The sequence below is a fragment of the Brienomyrus brachyistius genome, chromosome 10 (assembly GCF_023856365.1).
Source record: "Brienomyrus brachyistius isolate T26 chromosome 10, BBRACH_0.4, whole genome shotgun sequence".
Classification (NCBI taxonomy): domain Eukaryota; kingdom Metazoa; phylum Chordata; class Actinopteri; order Osteoglossiformes; family Mormyridae; genus Brienomyrus; species Brienomyrus brachyistius.
The window spans coordinates 4,494,765-4,518,140 of NC_064542.1; the positions used below are offsets into that span (position 1 = coordinate 4,494,765).

The window sequence follows — 23,376 nt, forward strand, 5'->3', positions numbered from 1 at the left end:
ATCTAGAAGTATCGTTTGTGTAGCCTGCAGCTGTCGCTTTATTTGGGCCCATGACAGAAGTAAGGCTTTTTCCTGCATTAACGTTACTGCCTGGTGCAAAAAGAATGAAATTCCTTTGCATTAAACAAATGGAATACAGTTCTTGCCATAGAAGGATTTGCGAAAGCATCCCAGATTTACTCTCCTAGGAAGCCAAGCTTATATTCATGTGGTGGAAACCAAAGAGGATGCTGTAAATCTTGTTAAAGGGCAGTTTGCTGGAAGGGTGCTGCATATTTATTACCCTAATGCAATCGGGGTGAATTCTCAGATTCCTGCCTTGCTGGATGGGGCTTATTTTTGGCAAGGCTTAACACGTTATGGGCTGATCTGATTTTGGTCCATAAGCTCTCTGTCACTCTTCTCAATCTCCTCATAATGGCACTGTCTAAGAGCCGTTATTAACGAGAGGAACTGATTAACATGCAAAGTCTCATTCGCCCAATTCAATGCAAATGAACCGTGTGACGATCACTTAACGGGATTGTTTTTTCATCGTGCGCCTGATGTACACTAAATTTGGATGAGAATAATAGAAATCTTATCATGACAGGGCCATCATAAAGGGAGCTGTGCTGTCAGCAGGGGCAGTGGCTGGCAGTAATTTATACTGGGTAATAAAGGCACCTGGAAACTGCCCTCCTGTCAAAGAGTCATTGTATGAGTGCTTTCCATAGTAAAGGTCTTTCTCTTGTCTGTCTGCAGGTTAAGGCCAATGATTCTGATATGGGGCCTAATGGAGAAATTGACTACAGTCTGCACCAGGCTAACGACGCTGTCCAGAGGCTCCTAAGGATTGATCGGACAACCGGCATCATCTCTGTCAAGAGCCCCGTGGACCGAGAAGAGATTAGCATCTTGAAGTTCTACGTCATCGCACGGGACAAGGGGCCAAACTCCAGAAGCTCCAAGGTCTTCGTTGTAATAAATGTCAAGGACCAGAATGACAATGCCCCCACGATTGAGATTCGTGGTATTGGGCTGGTAACCCACCAGGATGGGGTGGCTAACATATCTGAGGACATGCCCATTGGAACTCCTGTGGCTCTGGTCCAGGTCTCGGACCGTGATGAGGGTGAGAATGCAGTCGTGACATGTGTGGTTGCAGGAGATGTACCGTTCCAGCTGCGGCCAGCCAGCGAGGCTCCCAATGACCGCAAAAGGAAGTACTTCCTGCAAACGACCACACTTCTGGACTACGAGCGCATCAACGGCTATCGAATTGAGATTGTGGCCGTGGACTCGGGCAACCCAGCTCTGTCCAGCACCAACTCGCTCAAAGTCCAAGTCACAGATGTAAACGACAACTCCCCCATCTTTTCACCATCTCTTTTTGAGGTGGATTTCCCAGAGGAGAATCAGCCTGGAGACAAAGTTTTGGATGTGGTGGCCTCAGATGCAGACAGCGGCACTAATGCTGAGCTCATATACAGCATTATGGACTCATCTATGAAAGGAGTCTTCGACATCAATCCGAACACAGGGGAGGTTCAGGTATTGAGTCAGTTAGATCGAGAACAACGAGAACGGTATGAGTTCCATGTCGCCGCATCTGACAAGGGTGTTCCCAGCCTGCGAGGGACAGCTGCAGTAGTGGTCAGAGTGCTGGACCGCAATGACAATGACCCCAAATTCATGCTTAATGGCTATAGCTTCTCTGTCCTGGAGAACATGCCTCCCCTTAGCCCTGTCGGAATGGTGACAGTCATCGACACGGACAAAGGCGAGAATGCCCGAGTGCATTTATCTGTAGAGCCAGACAACGGTAAATTCGTAATCCAGAACGGCACATGCACTATTCTCTCCAGTATCTCGTTTGACCGTGAGAAAGAGAGCACCTATACTTTTCGGCTGAAGGCTGTGGATGGAGGCAACCCACCAAGATCTTCCTATGTTGGCGTGACTATCAACGTCCTGGATGAGAATGACAATGCACCTTATGTCACCAAGCCATCAAACTCCACATACAAGTTCCTTCCTCCTGTTACCAATCCCGAGACTCAGGTAGAGATGGTAGAGGCGGAGGACATTGACACGGGCCCCAATGCTGAGCTGGTCTACAGCATCACAGGTGGAAACCCCCATGGACTATTCCGCATCTCCCCCATGAGTGGAGAGATTACTCTAGCTAAGGAGTTCACCCGTAAGCACAACGGCCTCCACAGGCTGGTAGTGAAGGTCAGCGACAAAGGAAAGCCACCTCGGCACACCACTGCCCTCGTGCATTTCTACGTCAATGAGACCATCAACAACGTCACCCTGGTGGAGTCACTGGTAGGCCACAGCCTGTACACTCCCCTGGACACTGACATCGCCGGTGACCCTGAATACAGCCGTGCTGCCCAACGCAGCAACATACTGTATGGTAGCTTGGCAGGGATTGCTGGTGTGATCCTGGTCATAGTGGTGGTGGTAGTCATCCGGCACCGTCTGCAGAAGGAGGCCAAGAGTGGATATCAGGCAGGAAAGAAGGAGACGAAGGACCTGTACGCCTCTAAACAGGGACCCAAAAGCAGTAAGGGTAAGAAGGGGAAAAAGGGCAAAGCCCCCAAGCCAGCCAAACCCCTGGAGGAGAATGAGGAGGCAAGCCGCCAGAATACCTTGAAGTTCAACCTTATTAATGACAATGTCGGTGACAGTCCTCGAATTCATCTGCCCCTAAACTACCCACCAGCGAGCCCGGATCTGGGCCGCCACTACCGCTCCAACTCACCACTGCCCTCTATTCAGCTTCAGCCTCAGTCCCCCTCGGCTTCCAAGAAGCACCAGGCCGTTCAGGACCTGCCCGCCACCAACACCTTCGTGGGGACGGGGGACAACAACTCCACAGGCTCCGACCAGTATTCGGATTACAGCTACAAGGCTAACCCTCCGAAATACAGCAGCAAACAGGTAGGAGACTACTTCCTAAACACAGCAGGGCTGGACAGGAATATCACATGGACTGATGGCGTATGGTAGACCTTCAACCAAAGAATTTCACTGCACTGTCACTCTTGCACACACTGCAGGCATACTGAGCCAGACTTAGTTAAGAGTGTGCTTTTCAGTCTATTTTATTTTGTTTTATTTTATTTTATTAGGTTGTAAGTGGAAAATACTTTAATTGTAATGTAAATTCTGAATGAAGGAATTTCCAAGTTCTTTTTTGAAGATTTATTTTTAGGAATTGTTTATATTTTTATGGATCTACTTTAAATGAGAATTCTGTCTTTGGGCTGCCGTCTGTCCATTGAAACTATTTGAAATTCCTCGCAATGACCAGGAAAAAAAACAGCCACAGTATACCTGCCTGTGCTGTCTGTGTCAGGGATGGACATTTGAAATGCATAACTGTTCTACCGATGGGAAAAATTCAATCTGTGATGCCGGCAGTATTTTGTTTCACGTGGCTTTCATTTCGCTTAGAGTGATTGAACTGTGTCCACTATGCACAACTCGGAACCGGGGGGGTGGGTTAAAAAGAAGGTCCCTCGGCATTGTGATGGGAAGGGACAGGTCTTTAATTTTTTTATCCACCCAGCATCCCATTGAGCCCCTGAAAATGACTTTAATAATGGTGCCTTTATTCCTTCTTTTCCATGGTGCTTAAGTGAATTGTTTGCACAGACTAATCGCAGGTAATTCCATCCCCTTGCCTACCCACCTAATGTGCCTTGCCAAATTTGATGTACATGCCGGGGGGGTTGGGGGTTATCAAACACCTGCGTGTAACGAGCTTCCGAGGTGCACAGCTACAGAGACGGGGGTCGGGGTGTCATCCGACCGCTTGTAATGTGTCTTTGGTTGTGAATGTAGAGGGTGGACCCCGACAAGTTGGGTTACACTCTTTGAAGAGAGCAGGAACCAAAGTTGTCTGTCTTTTTTTTTTTTTTGTTTGTTTTCTTTTGTTTCTCTCTTTAATTGCAGAGACAATCAGAGTTGTGAATGTGTTATATTTCTACTGAAGGTCAGTCTGTTGCGGCATGTTTGTCGGGTGTTATCTAGAACGAGGGTCACGCCCGAGGGGCGCCTGAAGTGTCGGAGGATGTCCTGTCGCATGGGGCCAATAGTCCGCTGGTTTGGCACCAGTTACGACAGCTTGCACTCATAAAAATGCAGCCTGTTTGCTGAGGTTTACTGGGATCACATCTGGAAATGACGTAAAGCCTATCGAAGTTTGAGGGGTGGCACACATGCTAATGCCATGTTAGGGGAGGAATTTTCACCTAAATGTTGTATGCTTTAATATTTAATGGGGTTATGCAACGATTTGAATAGGAGCAGGCTGTGGTTTTAATGTGCAATGGCAATTGAGAGCGATTACTAAGCTGGGCTCTTCGGGGTGTTTTAAACTCTTTATCCATTGAAGTGTGAACAAGTCACTTTTATGTTTTTTTTTTTTTTTTTGTCTGTGTTACCTGTCAGCTTGACTGCATTTAAAGCTGCAGCTTGATCCCATCCAATGAAATTTCACTTGCCTCTTGTCATTTTATGTCAAGTCTCTGCAATGTATTATGTACATTTTTTTTGTATACGTTTCTATGAGCAAAGTAAATTTTATTTCAATAAACATTGTGGAAAAAGTTCAACTGCACTGTGGTTGTCCGTTCATGGTCGTCCCACGAGCAGAGGCAGAAAAGCTGAAGGTACAGTATTCTATCCACCCCCCCCCCCCCACCCCCAGCATGTTTCCAAGCAGGCTCACTTAACCAGAGGCTTCCTGCATCTGTCAAACATCGACCCTCTATTGACGAGACCATTAATGATTCATAAACTCTAACATAAACTCGCCGTGTCCTAAGTGACCTGGAAGTCAGTGTACTAACCTTAACCTGAACTATACTAATTAAACTACACGTGTGATATTGACATTCTGCAAGACGCCAACTGCATCTCGTAGATGATATTTGAATGAGCGACATTCTGTCAATTTGCAACATGAACTAAACCATCCATCTTTTTTTTCCCTAGAAGATCTTTACTGAAGGGAAACAGATGTTGGATCTTTGGGAAGCTGTCAGCCTGTAAAACATACTTGCATCCCTATGCTAATTCTTGTTTTGTTTTTTTCCGTTGTGCGGTTTGGCCTCCCTGCCTGCCAGCCTCTGAATTCACACGGCCTCCTCGCCGACCGGGTGAAGAATCCTATATCAGAGAATGCCTGAGTTTTCAGTTTCCATACACTCTGATGATGTATCTGGTCCAATAGTCCTAAATGTACCCTGTTCCTGCCACCATTTTGGCACATCTTCAGCTTTACTCTTTATGCGTGATTTGGCCCCTCGCTTTCAGATAGAGATCAACATTAGAGACAGTTATGCTGCCATTTGTTCACAGTGCTAACAGGCTGGTGGCCCCCTGCTTGTCCAATCCATGCGTAAAACGACTAACTGATGCACGTCCCCCTCGATAAATGGACAGGGGCTGACGTCACCGGGGTCACTGTCCGGTTCTGACAGGTGCAGCGACAGTGGGGGTTTGGGGGGGGGGGGGGGGTACGAGGGATTAGTCAGATGTTGATCCCAAGCTCACATGGCTCTGGAGATCGCCGACACTTCGCCGCTCTGCTTGTGCCGTTGCCATGGAAACTAAGTGACCAGTGTGTTCTCTGCTGACTCACTGCAGGGAAGGGGGGTGGGTTTGAAAGATGGGAGAGGAGGGGTGCACGTGTGCGTATGCGTGTAGGGGGGCGCGGAAAAGCATTGCTGGGAATTCCAATCTCACTGTATACCAGTTCTCAGGCCCTTGATTCATGCCACAAGTCCCAACCACCACAAATAAAGCTGAACCTCCATCCAGTTGGTTATTCTGCCTTTTTAATTATAGCTTTCTGAAGGCTGCAGCAAAAAAACCCAATTTGGGGAATTATCACATCTTTAATTCAAATGATGTCAAATACAGGACCACGTCGCTGCCCCCCCCCCCCCCCCCCCCCTCCCCCCCCCCTCCCCGGAAGAGAATACTGTACCTTAAACTCGACTCTGCTCTGCGACGCAGTGTGCGGTTCCACTGCCTTGTTGAGGGGAGTTGTGTGCGCCTGCCTTGGCTGGGCGCTTGTGTCTCTGCAGTGCTGTCCTGCTTTTGCTGAAGGTGTTTGTCTCTGCTCTGTGTCGGTTCATTATTAGCCGCTGTGTGCTCGCTGGGGAGGGATTCCTGACCTTGGGAACGATCACCTGTTACTCTCTGCTTCCTGTGCTGCGATAACCGGGCCGCAGAACCAGCTCGCGATAGGACGCCCTGCCTTCTCCCTTCTCAGTCTCTCACACGGCCTTGCATAACCGATATCGGTAAATGTATTCCTCCATTCCTCCCAGCTAATTAAGCGGCGAGGGCGACAGGAAGCCTGACAATGTCTGCCTTGTTTTTTTCGTTTTCTTTTTCTCCACATTAATCTCATGGTTGTGCCCCAGCCCCTTGCTGCAGTCTCCAGCGTGTGGCGCCAGAGAGCATCTGCCACGGCATTACACGTCAATGAGAAATGTGGTTAACGCTCGGTCAACTGCAGGAAGGTGGGAGGATGGGGGGGTTGGGGGGGCTCTGAGGCTTTTCTGCTCCTGGTTTTTCGGGGAAGGGAAACAGAGCTGAAGAAGAAAGGGGAAAAAACCGGCCCATGAATAATTCATGCCTTCCAGTATACAATGGTGAGATGATTAAAATAAAAAGCTGCTAATTTTAAAGAGCCGGGATGCAGTAGGAGCTGCACCCCCCACCTCTTTCTGCAGTGTCGTGGTGATAAAATGGGGATCGTTACCCTCGAAGCCACGCACCTGTTACGGCTCTTGGATTGATGGCATCTTTTGTACGTTTTTCATGGGAGAAAATTGCACCAATTTCAAAGCTGTGAGTGTGGGAGTTGGGGGGGGGTGTTTCTCGGCTTTGTATGTTCCGCCATTCTCATATGCATTTCGGCGACGTTAGGGTCGGCTATTTCCGTAATGCCGCCACCGCTGCCTGGTGTGTTTCGGCTCAAAAAAAAAAAAATCTCAGGTTGTATTTCTGATGGGGAGTAATTTTAACTGCCTGTGTTTCAGCTGCTAGGCATCCTGTATGGTAGGTGTGGGTAATGACAATGTTTTATTTCAGTGTGGATAGGATGCGCAGGAGCCTAGTCTCAGAATAGGGGCCCTAAGGCTTAAGGCTGGGGGTGGAGATCACTCATCAGCAGAAAATTAGCATGGGCCGGCATCTCGCGCAAAGGCACGTGTCCCTTCCCTTCCCCCTACCCGCCCGCCAAGGAGGCGAGTGTACAGGTGAACAGAGAGATGAAAAGCCCCAGTACACAGAGGCCTCATTCTTCTTCATGTCGAAATCGTAGAGCTGGAATGAAGCTTCAAGGCCCTCGTTTAGCGATCATCCCCGTGTAACTGGCTTGTATCCCGCTGTTCCGGGAAACAGTGAGCACCGTGTGTGAATTGATAACCAGGTTTTGTGGGAATGTGTATCTCATTTGTTTCCCCAACATGATTCTGTGTCAGTTTTCGTGTCAGTGTAAAATGCCTAGCATCCTGCTTCTGGATATGCGGGTTGGATTCTTCCCCTTACCAGTCCAGTACCAATCCTTTTTAAGTCCGTACTGATGCCACATATTTGTGGGAGTTTAAGAACACAAAAATGTTTTGAAGGCAGAAGGAAAAAAATCTGAGATAATCAGTCAGATTGTAGAGGAGGTGGGACCAAGACATCTGATTGGTTGGTCCAGCCTCCTCTATAATTTGATTGGTTCAGAGAGATAACCAATCATTTTTTTTCTTCTGCCCTACAGAACCCCCCGACATTTTTGTGAAAGTAAAACTCCCATGAACATCCCACATAACTGGGTATCGCTGTTCTGTGAGCCAGAATCAGGTCGTCATGAATTAGTAACTATCGTGTATGATGTCTGATTCCATTAGTCTTGAATGCTGTAGTGTTTATCACCTATATCTCAGAAATCTCAAGGGCTAAGGGGATATCAGTGCTGACTGGTCTGAGTGAGGATTAGTCCTAGGTGAGCTGTCAGCCTCAGTGAGGCCCGAGCAAAGGGTGCTGGGGGCTGCCTGGGACCCCAGCTGGCATGACACCTCTCTCCTTGTTAGCTGCACCCTCTAACCCCATGGGGTGTGGGGCCCTTCATGATCCCCCAACCCTGACTTGCTACAAAAAGCAGATTGTCACCCGCCATCTGCTGAGATGCCCCCCCCCCACCCCCCCCCCCCAACACACTCCTGCATATATGTATCCTGACAGCAGAACGCTTGCATATTCGGCACAGGGGGCCTAGAGTGGCGTGAAAATATAATCAGGGTAATCGTAAAGAAAAATAAATAAAGGAGGTCCATTTAAAGCAGGCGCTGAGCTGAGCACACTCCCTCCTCTGCCAGGTATCCAGCCACAGTTATATGCAGAGTGATGTCAAAGTAACATCGAAGGCATGTAAATCCAGGCGTAGAGCTCTGATTGATGTTCTGTACCAGGCAGGAATGCTGAAGACGAGCCTTTGAGTTCAGCAGGAGTACACGGCCAGCACACGGGTCAGCCTCTACAAGCTTCTCCAGCCTTCCGGAAGGAGAACCGCGAGCATGATTAATCTTAACTGGCCACAGGGAGGCTTGGGAATTAGTGAAGTCAGTCTGCTAACACGTGACGCGGTCATGGTTATATCCCTGCTTTACATGGTCCTCTCTCTTCCTCAGAGCAGGCAGTAGGATCGGTGGCAGAGTGAGACACACGTATACCTGTACACACCCCTTCCATTAGCCATGGGAGGAGCAAATCGCCAACATGCGGGGCGTGTCGGATTAGTATGGGACGTAATCGCTTGCTGGTTTTGCAGTCTTCATGTCAATTGGTTTGCTGGTTGTTGGGTTAAACATTTGACATCGGATGATGATGACGCCCTCTGTGGGTTTATAAAGCCTTGATTGGGCCATTTGGAGCACACATACATGGATGCTCTCGCTTTCTGGAACATGTGCACCGAGATACACACATGCAAGGGCGTGAACAAGAGGCCCTCTCCACACTGGGTCCCCAGTGTAAGTACTATACTTAGCAAAACAAGTTACCAAGTTACCACTTTTCCCACCAAACTGTTTTGGTCTGGCGCAAGGGTGTGGACAGACGGACAATGGTGGCATCCAGGGAATACACGAGAATGTGCGATGTAATAGCCAGTGAGGGAACCGATGCCGACAGATGTTAGCTCGCTCCACCGCTTACTTCCATCCTGTCAAGAGAGAACAGATTGACCCAAAATAAATAAATAACGCCACTGATAGCCATATGGAGGGCCGGGGCGGAATTGTTCTCTAAGCGGGATTTAATGCAGGCCTTGTTGTTGTTGGACGGACGGGGGGGCTTATGCGGGTGAGTGGGAGCAATAGGAGTGAAGGAGATGGGGGTGGTGGGGGAACGATCAGTGGGTTCCCCTTGCTTCGCTGTTGCTGTTCAATGCTTCCGGCACTTAACCAATGGTGAGACCCCCCCCAGTGTCAGAGTCAGTGTGTAGCAGGTGGGGTGAGGGGACTGACTGATAGCACCTGTCACACTGGAAGAGTACAATGCTTTTTGTCCCCCCCCCCATCAGCCATATTGGGCAGGGGCTATCGCGTCTGGCAGCGCTGACCCCGGTAAGATGGGCTTTCGGGGACAAATCAGCCTTCTGCAGTGCGGTGCCAAGCATTGTGCTATAGCACAGGGACACTGAGCCTCTTGGGGGGAGGGGGGGGTTTGGACTGTGATTGGCCAACGCGGGTCCCTGTGGTGCGGATGCTCAGTGTGCGAGTTACGGCTCTTCTGTTGGCAGGCTGGCATGTCATCTGTTGGGGGCTGTCCTGGAAGTGTGATATGAACAGTCATAAATGACGGCTACAAGGAAGTGTATATGATTGCGTTTGGGAGAGGAGCTGTGGAGAGGACGAGGGCACACGGGTGGGATTTAGATGAAGGGACAAGTGGGGTTTCCCAGCAGTACTGACCAAGAGTGAGAGGGCTGGGTAAACAACCTCCAAATCGCACATATACGTGCATAAGCCCGATAGCAAGCCTTCCCTGCATTAGCGGCCAGCAGATTTATAAACCCAGGGATGGAGGGATTAAGCAGCAGTCAGTCAGAAAGCAGGAGGGGTTAGTGGGGACCAAGCTGCAGGCACTAGGTACCATATCCAGGGTGATGGTGGAGCAGAGAGGCGGGAAATGGGGTAGTGGCCAGAAGGCTCCTTATCCATCAGCATTTGGTGGCCCCTGATGGGCCAGTTATTTTCCCGTATGATCATACAAACAGGCTAACGCAAGAGTTTAAAGCAGACAGATCGTCATCAGCCATCAATCTCACCACCCATCCTCCACTGCCAAGCCTGAACTGTACTGTTATTTACACCCACACGTTTGTTACTCACAGGTGTCCCTGTCCAAATGAACTTACCGGGCTGAGAGTCATGCTCATTCATATTTGTTTGGAGATCTTTCACTGGATGTATTGATGTTAAGCGACTCATAAATGGTCCGATTATAGCTTCTACTGCAGAGCTACAAATTAGAAACATTCATCTCGTGATTGTAATTCCTTGACGTCCAGGCACCTGCTGCTCTAAATCCAAAACAGTTGAAAAAACGTACTTTTTTTTTTTTTTTAAACCGTATACTTCTTTTTCTTACCCTTCCCATTGCCGCCCACAACATGGGCACAACCTAAAAAACGGATTAATATTTCTCCTTTCAGTTGTTGAGACTTGCAACATGTACTTTGTGTCACTGCCAACAGGAGATGATGAGATTCCTTAGGCGAAAAATATATCCTGTCATAGGGTTTCATTTTTCACTTAATTAGCTTACAAAACCACAAGATACCTTGCTTTATGTCGTCATAATAGAAGGTCAGATTCTTATGGTGGCATACCATCGAAAGACAAAGTGGAATTAAGCTCCCATTATGGCGTCTAGCCTCGTTTAATTTGATCATTCTTAGGTTGTACTTTTGTGTTTAGCAGAAGCAGTTCTATATACAGTTTGCAAAGAGAAATGTTACCTCTTCCTCAAAGAATAAGCCCTTTGTTTTCCAAAAACAACCTGCCTGCATTATCACTGGATTTTTTTAAATTTGGAATGGATTGTCTGTAGAGAACATTTTATGATCTCCACAAAATGCCAGAATTTTTCAGCTGCTGAAGTCACTAGTGCCCACATGTTCCTCACTGCCCCCCTGCTTCCCCATTTGATGTCAGCCTGGTTTTTAGAAGCTGCATTTTGCATTATTTTGACGATTGTGTTGGGAGGAAGGGGACCCCGTTCCAGTCTGGACTCTTAACAACATTTAAGATTAGTCTGTGAAGCCTCAGGACTTTGAGACAGGAAAGTCCCAGACGTGATTCACACACCAGGAAATGCAGCATGAAAATCTGCTTGTACATTTACTGACCGATAAAATAAAATAACTGTTTCACCATAGATTTGTGTTAAACATTGATTTTTTTTTCCATTTAATGAGCAAGAACGCAAAGACGGTAACATCGTTAATCTTGCCTGTGGAGCCCTGACCTCTTGCTTATTTAATGCATTTCCTCAGATTCAGACTGATTTAAATCTAATTTATAAACGCGGCGCCATCTCCCACTGCAGTGTTTCACTCTGCGCCTACGTTTGCTGAAATCCGTCCATATTCCCTCACCTGGAGTCTGTCCCAGGAATAATGGGGCAGGAGGTCGCTAAGGCCCTGGTCATACTCACACAAGGGCGATTTCGAGATGCTGGCTCATCGGGTCACATGTTTTTGGACCAGGGAAGGAAACGCATACAGACATGGTAAATGCACACAAACGGAGCTGGGCAGAAGAGAAAATGATTGGTTCACAAGATAACCAGTCAGATTGTAGAAGAGGTGGGTCTAAGCAACTAGAGATGGCAGGATAAACCAATCACGTGTCTCCTCTAGTGGTCTTGGACACACCCACTGTACAATCTGATTGGTTGTCTCTCCAAATCAAACATTTTTCATTCTGCCCTTATAACATTTTGGTGAAAGTGAAACTCCCACGAGTGGTTTGAATCCCCAGTTCTGCAGGTGTGCAGCTACAGTGCTTAACCAGCAAAATGCTCATTAATTTGCCATTCATCAACCCTAAATGACACTGTGGCTAAAGCTTCTGCTCGACTGATTTAAGGTGTACCTGACAGCCACAGAGACAGCTGTAGAAAGGGCAAATCCAGCTCCGTTTTTTATGATGAACAGATGAAGGGCAGCAGTTTTTAACCTGCTACTTTCATTTTCACTGAATGTACTTGAGCATGATAGAGTTTGATCCCGTTTGCCTTAATTCTTTGCGCATCTTATGAGAAATGTGTTTGTTCCCACTTCATGATCATTTACAAGCCCTGTCCCTTAAACTGTGCCTCTTCCCTGACTTGCCCCCATTCCCCCCTCCCCCATTGTCACTCTTGATTTTCTCACATTCTTTTCCTTATCCTCCCATAGCACCAAAACATGAAGGAGATGTGAATCTGTGTAGTGGATGAATTTTAATGTCAGACCTGGAAAAAGCTGCCCCATGGCCATCGCTAGTCGAAGTGCCAGGTCAGGCGAGGGGGCTCATTTTTTTTCTTTTTTTTTGGGGGGGGTGTTCCTGCAGAGAGCACTGTTTACCTTGTCCGGGGGCCTATTGCTCAGGCCGTCGTGGTCAGATAAGGTTACAGTGGCGCAGAGCGTTGCTTGCTCTGACAGAGCCCCAAGGTGCATTCAGTTGCTGCCTACTGAGCGTGAATCGTAGGCCCTCCACACCACTGGGCACTGTTGTTTCCTGCTCCAAAACCCCTACTCTCAAATCCCCCTCGTCCTCAGGCAGCACTGACTGCCAGAGCTGACTTTTGGGGGTTGTTAGTGGGGTCTGGGGCTTGGGGGAGAGGGTAGGGCGGGTCACTGAAGCAGAAAATGGATACATTGACAGGCGAGCTGAGCATGAGATTGTCTTAGGGGCTTGGTTTGTTTTTACACTTTAACATGACATGTTCGATGGTGGGCTCTTGCTTTTCTGGAAGCTTTTGGAGAGTCGGACTGTAGAGAGTGGCTTTTCTTACCAGGCCTTAGTGCTGTGCTGTGTTGTTCTACCAAGGACAGAGTAGTGTACTGTAATTCATTTCTCTAGAAGGGTCAGTATAACATATTGTAGTGCGCTAATGTAGTTGGGACGGTGTAAGTACATCATAATGTGATAATTTGGCCAGCGGTGTGCTGTAGTACACTTGAACACATGGCATGCTAATGCAGCCCCTAGCTTTACATTCTAAATTCTTCGGCACACTCTAGCAGATGCTAATGCACTGTAGCATGTAGCACCATGCTAACTTAGCCAGTTGTACTAAAGCATTTATCGGGGTATCCTGTTTTGTTAAGGTGGCCGTAATATGTAATGTAATGTGCTAATTCGACCAGCAGTGTGTTAAGAATACGTGGAACACAAAGTCCATATGCTTTGTAATCTTTTATCAGCACACTGCTCTTCTGGTGCTCAGCCTTCTGTTTCACAGGTTCAATAAGTGAGGATTATGGGTAATCGTTGTCTTCATTTAGCGGTTATCGATTTCTATGGTTTGCTTATTCCGCTATAAGTTCTCTGTGTAAGATAATGCCCCTGCACCTTACCTGCTTCCTCCTTGGTGCATATACAGAACCGTGTGTTATTTCCCCTCGGATATTTACACAGACGAAGTACTTTTTAAAGTTTTATCCACGTCTCTGATGTCGGAGGCTGGAATGCGAGGCATAATTCATAACTGTCACGAATCGCCGGCCGCCATCAAACGATTAAATATTTTCAGAAAGAGCTATCGGCTTATCGGTTTTTATTCTTAGCTTGGTTCCCAGTGGCGGCAGGTGCGGTGCAGCTGTCAGCCTGACCGTAGCGCTGACAGGAAGCGGGCGCCCTGACGACAGAGATCGACGGCGGCACCGCCCCTGCATCCCAGTCACTTTCCTCCTGGCCCGTACATAAGCTCTCCCGCCCCTAACTGCCGCGCTTAATATTACCGGCGCGGTGCTCACCTTCAAAACAGCCCCACCCCAACTCCTTAGCGAACTGTTTCAGAAAGATAACGCAATCTTTCATGGGGGAAAAATGTATTATTTACGAGGCCCGTCAGTGTTTCACTGTGCTTATTATCAAGAATCATTAAGACCAGGGAAGGCTGGGTTTGAGGAAAAGGGGGGGGGGGGGTACGTGCCTGTGTTTATTGTGAATATACTGATGACGGGTGACCCAGGCATTCAGCTCTCCCTGGCGGGAGCAGGGCGCTGCTGTCAGGTGCATACCAATGCAAGCGAAGGCAGGCGCTGTATGCGGCAGAGAGGAGCGGGGGGAGCAGGAAACAGGCCGCTATGGCTGTGCCAGGGTGGCAGAGGATGGGATGGAGTGAGAGAGAGAGAGAGAGAGAGAGAGCGCTTTCTTATTGCAGTTATGTTTTCTTTTAATTTGTCAGTGATTGATCTGCTTCTTCTACATGACCGCTGTGGACCAGCTGGTAGTCCTCCTTAGACCCCATTTGCGTCTCTGTCTGCTAGTAAATTCTTCTTTGCTTTTTGTTTATTTAGCAGGCGCTTTTGTCCAAAGTCTTTTTTGAGACAACGGGGTCACCCTAGAGTGATTGGGGTTTAAGGGCCTCGCTCAGGGGCCCCATTGTGAAATCACTCTGCCAAAGCTGGGATTTGAGCCGACGACCTACTGATCACAGGTACGGTGTCCTCACCTGCTGTGCCGCACACTGGCCACACGGTGGAGGGATGTGGCATGAACGCTGATGTTAGCAGTTACCACACTGGACACATTCGGCCCCTCCCTCGTTTCTCCGGAGCTGCTTAGCAGATCTCCTGGCTGAAGCAGCTGGCCACTTCCACTTGGACGTCTTGGGCTGTGCTTTGCTATCCCCAATCTGGGGGATTAATGCCTTATCTTAGCATGATGCAAAGCGCTGAAAAAAACCCAATGAGAAGGAGAGGGAAGGGAAATACAGTGGCAGTCCTGCTCATTCCATCTCCATCCAGTACCTCTGTGGTCAATTATAAGGACCTGACAGGCAGGCCAGCAAGTCGCACACAGATCACAGGGCGGTGCCTTAAAGTCTGCCTCACCTGAAGGGTTGGCAGGCTTCCGGATGACTTCTAAAAGCCTGGCAGAGATGGGGATGCAGAGTCTAACTCGATGGGGCGGTGAGGCTTTAACCCACGCGCTAACCGCACGAAAGGTGAGCCGATAGCCAGACCGTCAGGAGGCAGGCCACACGCATGTCTGGGGGGTGGCAGAGAGGTGCTAGGAATGTGATGCAGCTGCTGTGGCCGGGCTTACGTGCGGATATGGGAGACAAACCAGGTACTAAAGCCGTTATTTACTCTGTGATCGTCTTAGCGGTGGAGTGCACCCATCTCTCAAATGGAGATTAGTGGAGATTACACGATCCCAGATCCTCTTTCTGATATTTAGCTGATCTAATCTTTTGCATTACAAGGGGGCAGAAGAGACTGTTTGTTGCTGAAGTTCCAGCCTGAGAGGAAGTCCTAGACATGAGCAGCGTCATTTGGGGAAGGGCCGGCTCTGGGGGGAATGGGGGGCGGTTCTAGCAGCCGATTCTCTGAGGGAGGCCTTTGTGTCTTAAGGGGCTTAATTACCACTGTCTTTAATGTAGTACCCAAGAGATTAGTCAGAAGGGGGAGTCGGCCGCCATTATATCCTACAGAGTGGAAATGTTTCTGGAGAAAAGTTTAATTAGAGCATGGGGGCTCTAGCATGGTTGTCCCCATGCTGCGCCCCCCCCCACTCCCTCCCCCCCGCTGCTGCCGCTCCTGACAGATGAGTTTCTTTATGGATAAGCTCATATAATTCCGGCTCTCTTCATTCAGTCCCTTTATGATTGGAGTCTTATTCCTTCTCATCAGTGTAACCCTCCCAAATGCCAGCAAATATTTTCTAAAGGCCATGCAATAAGAAGTAAATGTAAACCCAGGCCAAAGGGAATCAAACCCAGAAGGAAAAATTAAAAAACAGTGTGGACTGTAGGAGGTGTGTCAAGGATTCGACGGACAGGCGTGGGAGGCATGCTGGAGGGGGTTGGAGGGGCTCTAAAGGGACATCACCGTGCTTGTAAGATTTGGCTCTTAAATGCAGAGCGCAGCCAGTGGGGGGCGACACTCAGTATTGATGATTGCCATAAACAGGGGATGATAGCGGCCCGCCTCCACTGTCACGACTGATTTAAATCTCCTCGGACTACTTGCTTGCACGCCTTATTTTTCCCTCTCCTGTGGCATCCGCTGGTTTTAAACGCTAATTAATTGAAGCCGGTGTTCATCAGGAGCTCCCTGTCAGAGATAAAGTGTCAATACGGGCAGTAAACAATGTGGACTCTCAAAATCTCCTTTGGCAGAATCTAGAAAGATGGCCTTGGGGCAGGCAATCGTGGGTGAGGGGTGGCTTCTTTCCATGTGGGAAAAGTCTGCTGAGTTGTTGGACATGGTGGAGGGGGGGAGTTTTTTTTTTTCGTTTTTCCCCAGCAGAACTCACTGCTTGTTATCAAGGAAAGGATACAAAACTTTTTTTCAGTTGAAAAACCTGCTCCTTCCCACCCTGGCTGCTGGGCAGACGCCGGGCAAACTGGCGAGAATCAAGGCTCCACGCTCTCCCGCACCTCGCCTGCCGCTGAACCTGCTTCTGTTAGCTGGGCGGCAGTGACAGCCTATCAACTAAGGCTGAATGTTAAAATAGCCAGAAGGGGGCCCCATTCATCCCGCGTCCCCCCCCCCCCACCGCCACAGGGGTTCTGTCCCAGCCACGCGGCGCTCTCCTCCTTTGCATTGCAAGCTTTGCGAGCCGTTCATCTCAGTCACAATCTCATTTTGAAGCTTCGATGCTGTACCTGTGAGGGAGCGATTTGCTGCCACTACTCTCCTCTTCCTCTCCACACCCCCCCCAATGGGTCTCGATCCAACAACCTGCCGTTCCACCCTATCCCTCACTGGATTTTTTAGTACTGCACTAGAATCCGCGTTCGTGAGCAGCAGGCCCATTTTCTGATTGAGGCCTCTTGCACATGTGTGTGTGTATGTGTGTGGAGAGCCCTGCAGGGGTGTGGGGTGGGGCATTGCCTGGGACACGAGCGGCTCCCCCTATCACTTTTTCAAATGATGATTTCCAGGTTACTGAGCGAATTCCATTTCGCAGAGATAAGGGCAGGAGCTGCACTCTCAATCAGACGTGGCCCCGTGGGCGTACCCCTCCCCAGGCCTCCCCCCGACCCCGTCCATTTCCCAATCCTCTGCTTGACCTCCTCTGATCCCCATTTCCCCACGCCACTCCTCCGCGCCGCTCTCCTGCCACCCTTGTGCTCCCTTAAATCCGCCACGCTCCGTGAACGGGAAAAAGACTTCAGTGTGTCGGGCGCCAATGCAGAGCGCCCGCTGGGTCCACTTCCGGCGGAATCCCGCCGCCCAGCAACCTACTATCTGCATCCCACCGTGCCAAGCCGGGGTGTTTGTGGCGTTTGTGTCACGCGGTGTGTCTTATAGACCGAGGTAGTGTGACCCCAAGTGTGCATCTGTGGTTATGTGCTAGGCGATTTTACCGGGGTGCCGTTGCACCCTAGACTGGGCAGATGAAAATGCTACTTAAACATATTAAGTAAAAAAAAATATATATATTATATTGTAAAGATGTATTTGAAAATATGGCTAATGTTATTCATATCAATTGCATAATCATTTATCATAATAAATAATTCATTTTTTACAAGTTTTTTCTACAAATCTGGATGTCTGGTTAGACCTTCACCTTGTACCTCCGGGGAGAAAAGCCTGTCTGTGTGTGTCTGTTATAGCTCTGTGTGTTTGACGTTTGACGTGTTCCCTGTGTGTGTGTGTGTGTGTGTGTGTGTGTGTGTGTGTGTGTGCACATCTGCTTTTCAGAGCGTGGCCGAATCTCTCAGAAATGGAGAGAAACTCCCTCTTCCTCATCAGATTTCCTTACTAGTGGGATTAGTACTGGGTTATTATATTATCATGCAGCCTAAATAACATCTTAGAGGACTCCCTTTGTTGGTGTCGATGGTACTTGTTACCCCCCTCCGAAAAGGCCAACTGCTGCCATTAGCTACGGACATGAAGTGTCAGCCACTTAATCCCCCTCATTTGAGGCACGTATGTTTCGGAGGTCACTCGTACGTCGGGGGGTGTAAGGTGCGGGGGAGAGAGGCTAGCAGGGGAAAAAGAAGGAGAGAGAAAGGATGAAGGTGAGGGAGATGGAAAAAGGAGCAGGCCTGGGGAGAATTATGGAGAGCAGAAGAGGAAGAGTCAGACGGTAAAAAGATAGAGTAAGAGGTAGGACACTGAAACAGAGGCATCACCAGCAATATGTATCTGACCCCCTCCGAATCAGTGACCTTTTGTAAATGCATGAGGAAGCAAATGCAGTGTTATGGGAGGATGTGGCCATTGCATCGCTGCCTGAGCGCGAGGCACATTAATGATAGTCCTGTTAAAAACAGATCTGTTACTGACTTGTAAACATCTTCTGGGTCTGAGGAGGAGAGAATATTCTACATGAGGTGGAATTCAGTGGGACGGGTAGCTGTGTGGCAGAGGCATGCGCACTTCTGTGCAGGTATCCTCCTCCTGCAGTCGGATTATCGAAAACCAGTAGTAGATAGCGGTGCATAATGGGTTTGGACGGTATTTCATTTCTCTGGCTGTCATACTGTCAAGATATTATATTCTGGTGTATAGTATTTTGATGGTACTTAAAAAAAAGGCTGTCTGCTAATATTAATTCTTTATGATAAAATTCACAGAGTGGGGGGTCCATACAATAAGTTACACCACAAAAATACACAAAATGCCTTGGTATGCCATATTGGCATAATACCACCTAAGCCTGGTCCATAACACATCATAGATGCCAGGTAACCCCGCCTCCTCTGCGATGTGACGGACACCAGGTAACTCCCCTTTCTCTGTGATGTAACGGATGTCGGGTAATCCCACGTCCTCTGTCATGTAACGGATGTCAGATAACCCCGCCTCCTCTGTGATGTAATGGACGCCAGGTAACCCCACCTCCTCTGCGATGGATCACTGCATTTCCCCAGGTGATTTATTTCCATACTTTCCCTGGATGGGCTGCCATTCATTGCCGGCGTGGTTTTCTGAGAGCAACGGGATGGAGAAGCTGCTTCTGCTGTCAGCCTGATTTAGACAGATAACGTTCACGCCCGAGCAGGAAAAATGACTGGAGGGAACGGAACATGGGTCCGCTTCTTCCATTTGGTTGCCCGCGCAAAGACACTCTGTATACACCGGGCACCTTTATTCCGGGTTCTTATGGAACGCCAGTCTGCGATGGCGTGGCGAAAATCGATAGTGTTTCTAATTAATAGTGAGAGAGACTGGGAATGATGCCGTCCTCGTACCGGTAGCCATTTTCCCCAGAAATATCTTTGCTGATTGCCAGCTGTGCTCAATGTGGTAATTGCTTTAGCAACAGAAGTATTAGATGTTTAGATATTAAGCATTCTTCATTTGAGACGTTTGAGGCAGTGACAGGGAGGGATAGAGTGAGGGGAGAAGGGAAATAGGTGAGAAGCGGATGGGAATGTTGAATGGGGAAAGCAGAGGAGAGAGGCTTTATTGCTGTTATTGCTTTTTTCGCTGCATACCGTCACCTCTTCTCTTGGAGAGATGAATCGCGTGGCTCGGCATTCCTGTGCCCCCCAGCCCCCCCGCCGGTCTCCCTGCCGACAGACTAGGAAACTGAAAGAGCATGAAACTCACCAGAAAAGTCAGAGTGCAGTGGCTTAAAGGAGTACCAATTCGAATTTCTTCCTTTTTGCGGGGAGCAGTGGAGTCTCAGCGAAGAGCCCTCTGGGGTGTGAATGGGAATGAAATGGTTGGGTGAAAGATGGGGTGGGACAGGGTGCTGCCCCCCCTCCCTATACATCAAGGTACTCATGCCGGAAAGAGTCTGCTGTCTTAGCAGCCATCTCCAGATTACCTAAGGACTAATCCCTCACTAGCACCTCCTCTTGAATCAATACAACCACGTGCTGCTTAGGTGAGCTAAATAAACAGCCTTTTTGAAGCGGGTTAGTGAAAAGGTCACCGGAGCACTGAAACCACCAAGCCAGAGCAGGCGATGTGCACCATGACGCGTAAAGTGGCAGAACCGGTGGGGTCGTGGTGAGTTAGCATGTCCGATACGCCAGGGCAGGAGGCCAGCCATGAGATGCAAATCCGACAGTGTTCATTACAGAGCACTGGTGTAGGACTCGGTGCTGCCTCTACGAGCAGCTCCTCTTCACCGACGAGCACGGAATCCCATTCCTATTCCACACGTTCCTCTCCTCCTTTGATTCTGCGATATGGACACACTTGTTAATCTAGCGGGGAAATTCAGGCGATTAGCCTGGAATTAGAGAGCCCTCCTCCTTGCCTTTTTTTCCACCTTCAGAATGGCTTTCATTTTCTCGTCTGCGTTTTGCCGTTGCCGCATATTTAAGTGATTCGTTCCGTGAATTCCGTCGAAAAGATCGGGGCCTCATTTGCGTCATCGAACGGTGACGGATTCGAGGTAAATGCCGTCGTTCTTCCCTGTCCCAGTGGCAGCCCTGGTAACCATCCGACCTGTAAACGAGTCAATAAAATCCGCTCGATCCATCGTGCCGAGGCTTGGAGACATTTTCGAGGTGCTCCGCATCATGCCAAGTCGAGTGAGCGGATATTACTGAAGAAGTATAAATGTTCCCCAAATAATCATAACAGTGAATGAAAGTTGTATTGTAATAAAAATGTACACTTTATTTACTGGCATCCCATCCAGGGTGTCTCTGCCTTGTACCTCCTGGTACAGACTTTAGGCTTCGCATCGCTGGTGCTGCATAAACGGTTATGGAAAATGGAGGGACGTTTGCATTATGCGTCAAAATAAATATTTTCAAGTTGATTAAAGAAGCCAGAGACAGAATGATATATATACTGTTGAAAATGGCAGCAAAATGTGCCAAAAATAATATATTAGTATAACAATGTTCTGTCCTAAACGGAAATGGGTTGGTAATGAAAACAACAGACCAGATGAGCGAATCATGCGAATCAAGCGTAGGGGCAGTTCAAGGGGTGCGAGTCCCAGCCGTGTTCAGTGTTGGGGGGGGCAAGCAGTGTACCAGAAGCCCCCAGTTCAGCCTGTCCCTGCGATCCGCCTGTTCTGTGACAGTATCTGCTCCAGCCACTCTGTTTGCCTATGCCGGAACATTCCGTACCACGCCTCCGCTGCTCTGGCGAGTGACAGGGGAGTAGCCGTTAGCGAAGCTGTCAAATTGCCCCGGAGATGCCCCCACAGCCAGGGACTGGGTCCAGGGTCCCAGGGGCCCTTCTCACTGTCGCATCCGTACACTTAAACCCTGGTGTTAAGGTACAATTACTGCCCCGGGCCTGGCACAGAAAAATACCCCGCGGATACGGGTGACGGTCTCATGCGGAGAGGTTGGGGGGGAATCGGCCGCTCGTGAGTCGATAAACGGGGAGGTCAGGCTAAGCAGCCGTCTGGATGAGGCAAGGTGATTTATTGCTGCCAGGCCGTCTGTCAGGCGGACTGCCTGAGGCTGAGATGGATGAGGGGGATCTGAGTCGGGGGGGGGGGGTGTGTGATTACAACCCAAGCTACACCCACAACATACCTCAGTGGGGGCGTGGGGAGGGGGCATCTTTTTAGAAATAAGTGTAAATGCTATGCAAATGATCACCCCCACCCTTGGTCCCTAAGCGTCATGTGTACTTTTCGAGACTGACCTTCCATTACAGTGACTGACCTAAGCACTTTCGGTGTAAGTGGACAGAGGGCTGCACTGATTCTAGATCAGCAGGAGTACAGGAATGCGATCGGAGCCACCTGCTGTCCTCAGCAAGCTGAAAACCAGATATGCTGCATTTTTGTTTTTGCCTACGATTTGCATCGGGATGCCTGGCACATGGGGGCCACCGTGGGGGCTGCGCGTGGTCAGCCTACAGGCAACGGAGAAGAGGAGGTGTAATGACCTTCTGCTGCTTCAGTGTGCGGGTAACGAAGGCCTCAGGGTGAACACGTTACTGAGGAGTTGACACGCCCCTGTGCAGACGCACCCAAACAGGGTGTTGCTGTGTTGTAATAGAGTGAGGGGTGGGGTATCTCTTTCCCTGAGAGGACCCGGAGGCATTGTCAGCTGTCACGGAGCTCTGTGTCAATAACGCACTCCACCCTCGCCATCCAGGCTATAGGTGCTGCCGGAAGGTCTCTGGCTCCAGGCCAGCGTGTCCAATCACCTTTCGATTCCATCGGAGGAGGTGTGTGCTGGTGCTTTGGGGCACTGATGTATCTGCTGCATGCCAACGTGCCAGGTGGCGACTTTTCCTAGTAAGCGTTTTTGTAAACATGCGTGTGTGTGTGTGTGTTTGTGTGTGTGTGTGTGTGTGTGTGTGTGTGTGTGTGTGTGTGTGTGTGTGAGCGCGCACATGAGAGACTGAGCATTTGTATCTCTGCATTTTGAAGTGGGGATGTGGAGTCTGGGTGGTGTGTATGGGGGGGGGGTTCGCTGTGGGGGTTTAGTCCAGCCATGGTGAATCAGCTTCAATCAGCCTAGATTACAGGCTGACAAGCTGAGAAGCGAAGGACCGGCAGCCAGATGCATCTGAAGGAGTCCCCTGCCCCCCCGCCCCTGCACCACCCACAGGATACCTCTGGGCAAACAGCTGCATCTTTAACAACCACACACACTACTTTTTCCCAGTGCATATGCCTGCACTTCCACCAGATGGCGTGCTGGTTAAGGTGGCCTGGCTTCTTCATACAATCTATACACTCATCCTCCACACAACCCACTTAAACCCATTTAAAATCCTGATTTGTAACACTAAACCCAAAAGCGAGGAACTAAAATTTGTGTGTTACGGTACATGAAAAAGTGTCTGTAGACAAGTTGAAAAATCGAGAAATAAAGGGCTTACTATCGATGCTGCACAGAGACCCTGGTGCTTTTTGGTGATGCTGTGCTGGGGACAGTGTTGTGCACGTCATGGATATCAGGCCAGCTGTCCCTAAGTGCCCGGTCAGCTGTGTGCTTATTCTGATCAGGGTTGATGCTTGTGTCCGTCGTAGGTGATTGACACTTCTAAAGTCTCACGGGAAAGAGGCGGTATGTGGATTAGCGAATCAGGCCTCTGTGCCTGTGAACGGAAGGTGACTGGTCACATCTCTGTTGGGCCCTTCAGCAAGGCCTGGAACCCCCCCCCCCCCCTCAAAAGAAAAAAAAAACACTCCAGGGGTGCTGGATAAATACCCTGACCCTGTGCTAAGGGCCCAAGCTTTGCTGGGGTGGGGC

At 49.2% G+C, this 23,376-nt stretch overlaps 1 protein-coding gene across 7 annotated transcripts in view; it reads left to right on the plus strand.

Annotated features, from left to right (window-relative positions):
* The window catches only part of pcdh1b (protocadherin 1b), a 140,523-nt gene that overhangs the window by 10,663 nt on the left and 106,484 nt on the right, over positions 1-23,376 (plus strand). For 6 of the 7 annotated variants that reach the window (XM_049029704.1, XM_049029707.1, XM_049029709.1 and 3 more), the window contains exon 3: positions 745-2,931. In XM_049029704.1, coding sequence (XP_048885661.1) covers positions 745-2,931 — 2,187 coding nt within the window. Of the gene's footprint in view, positions 1-744; positions 4,611-23,376 lie in introns of those variants that run through there. The other variant, XM_049029710.1, reaches the window with a different exon arrangement.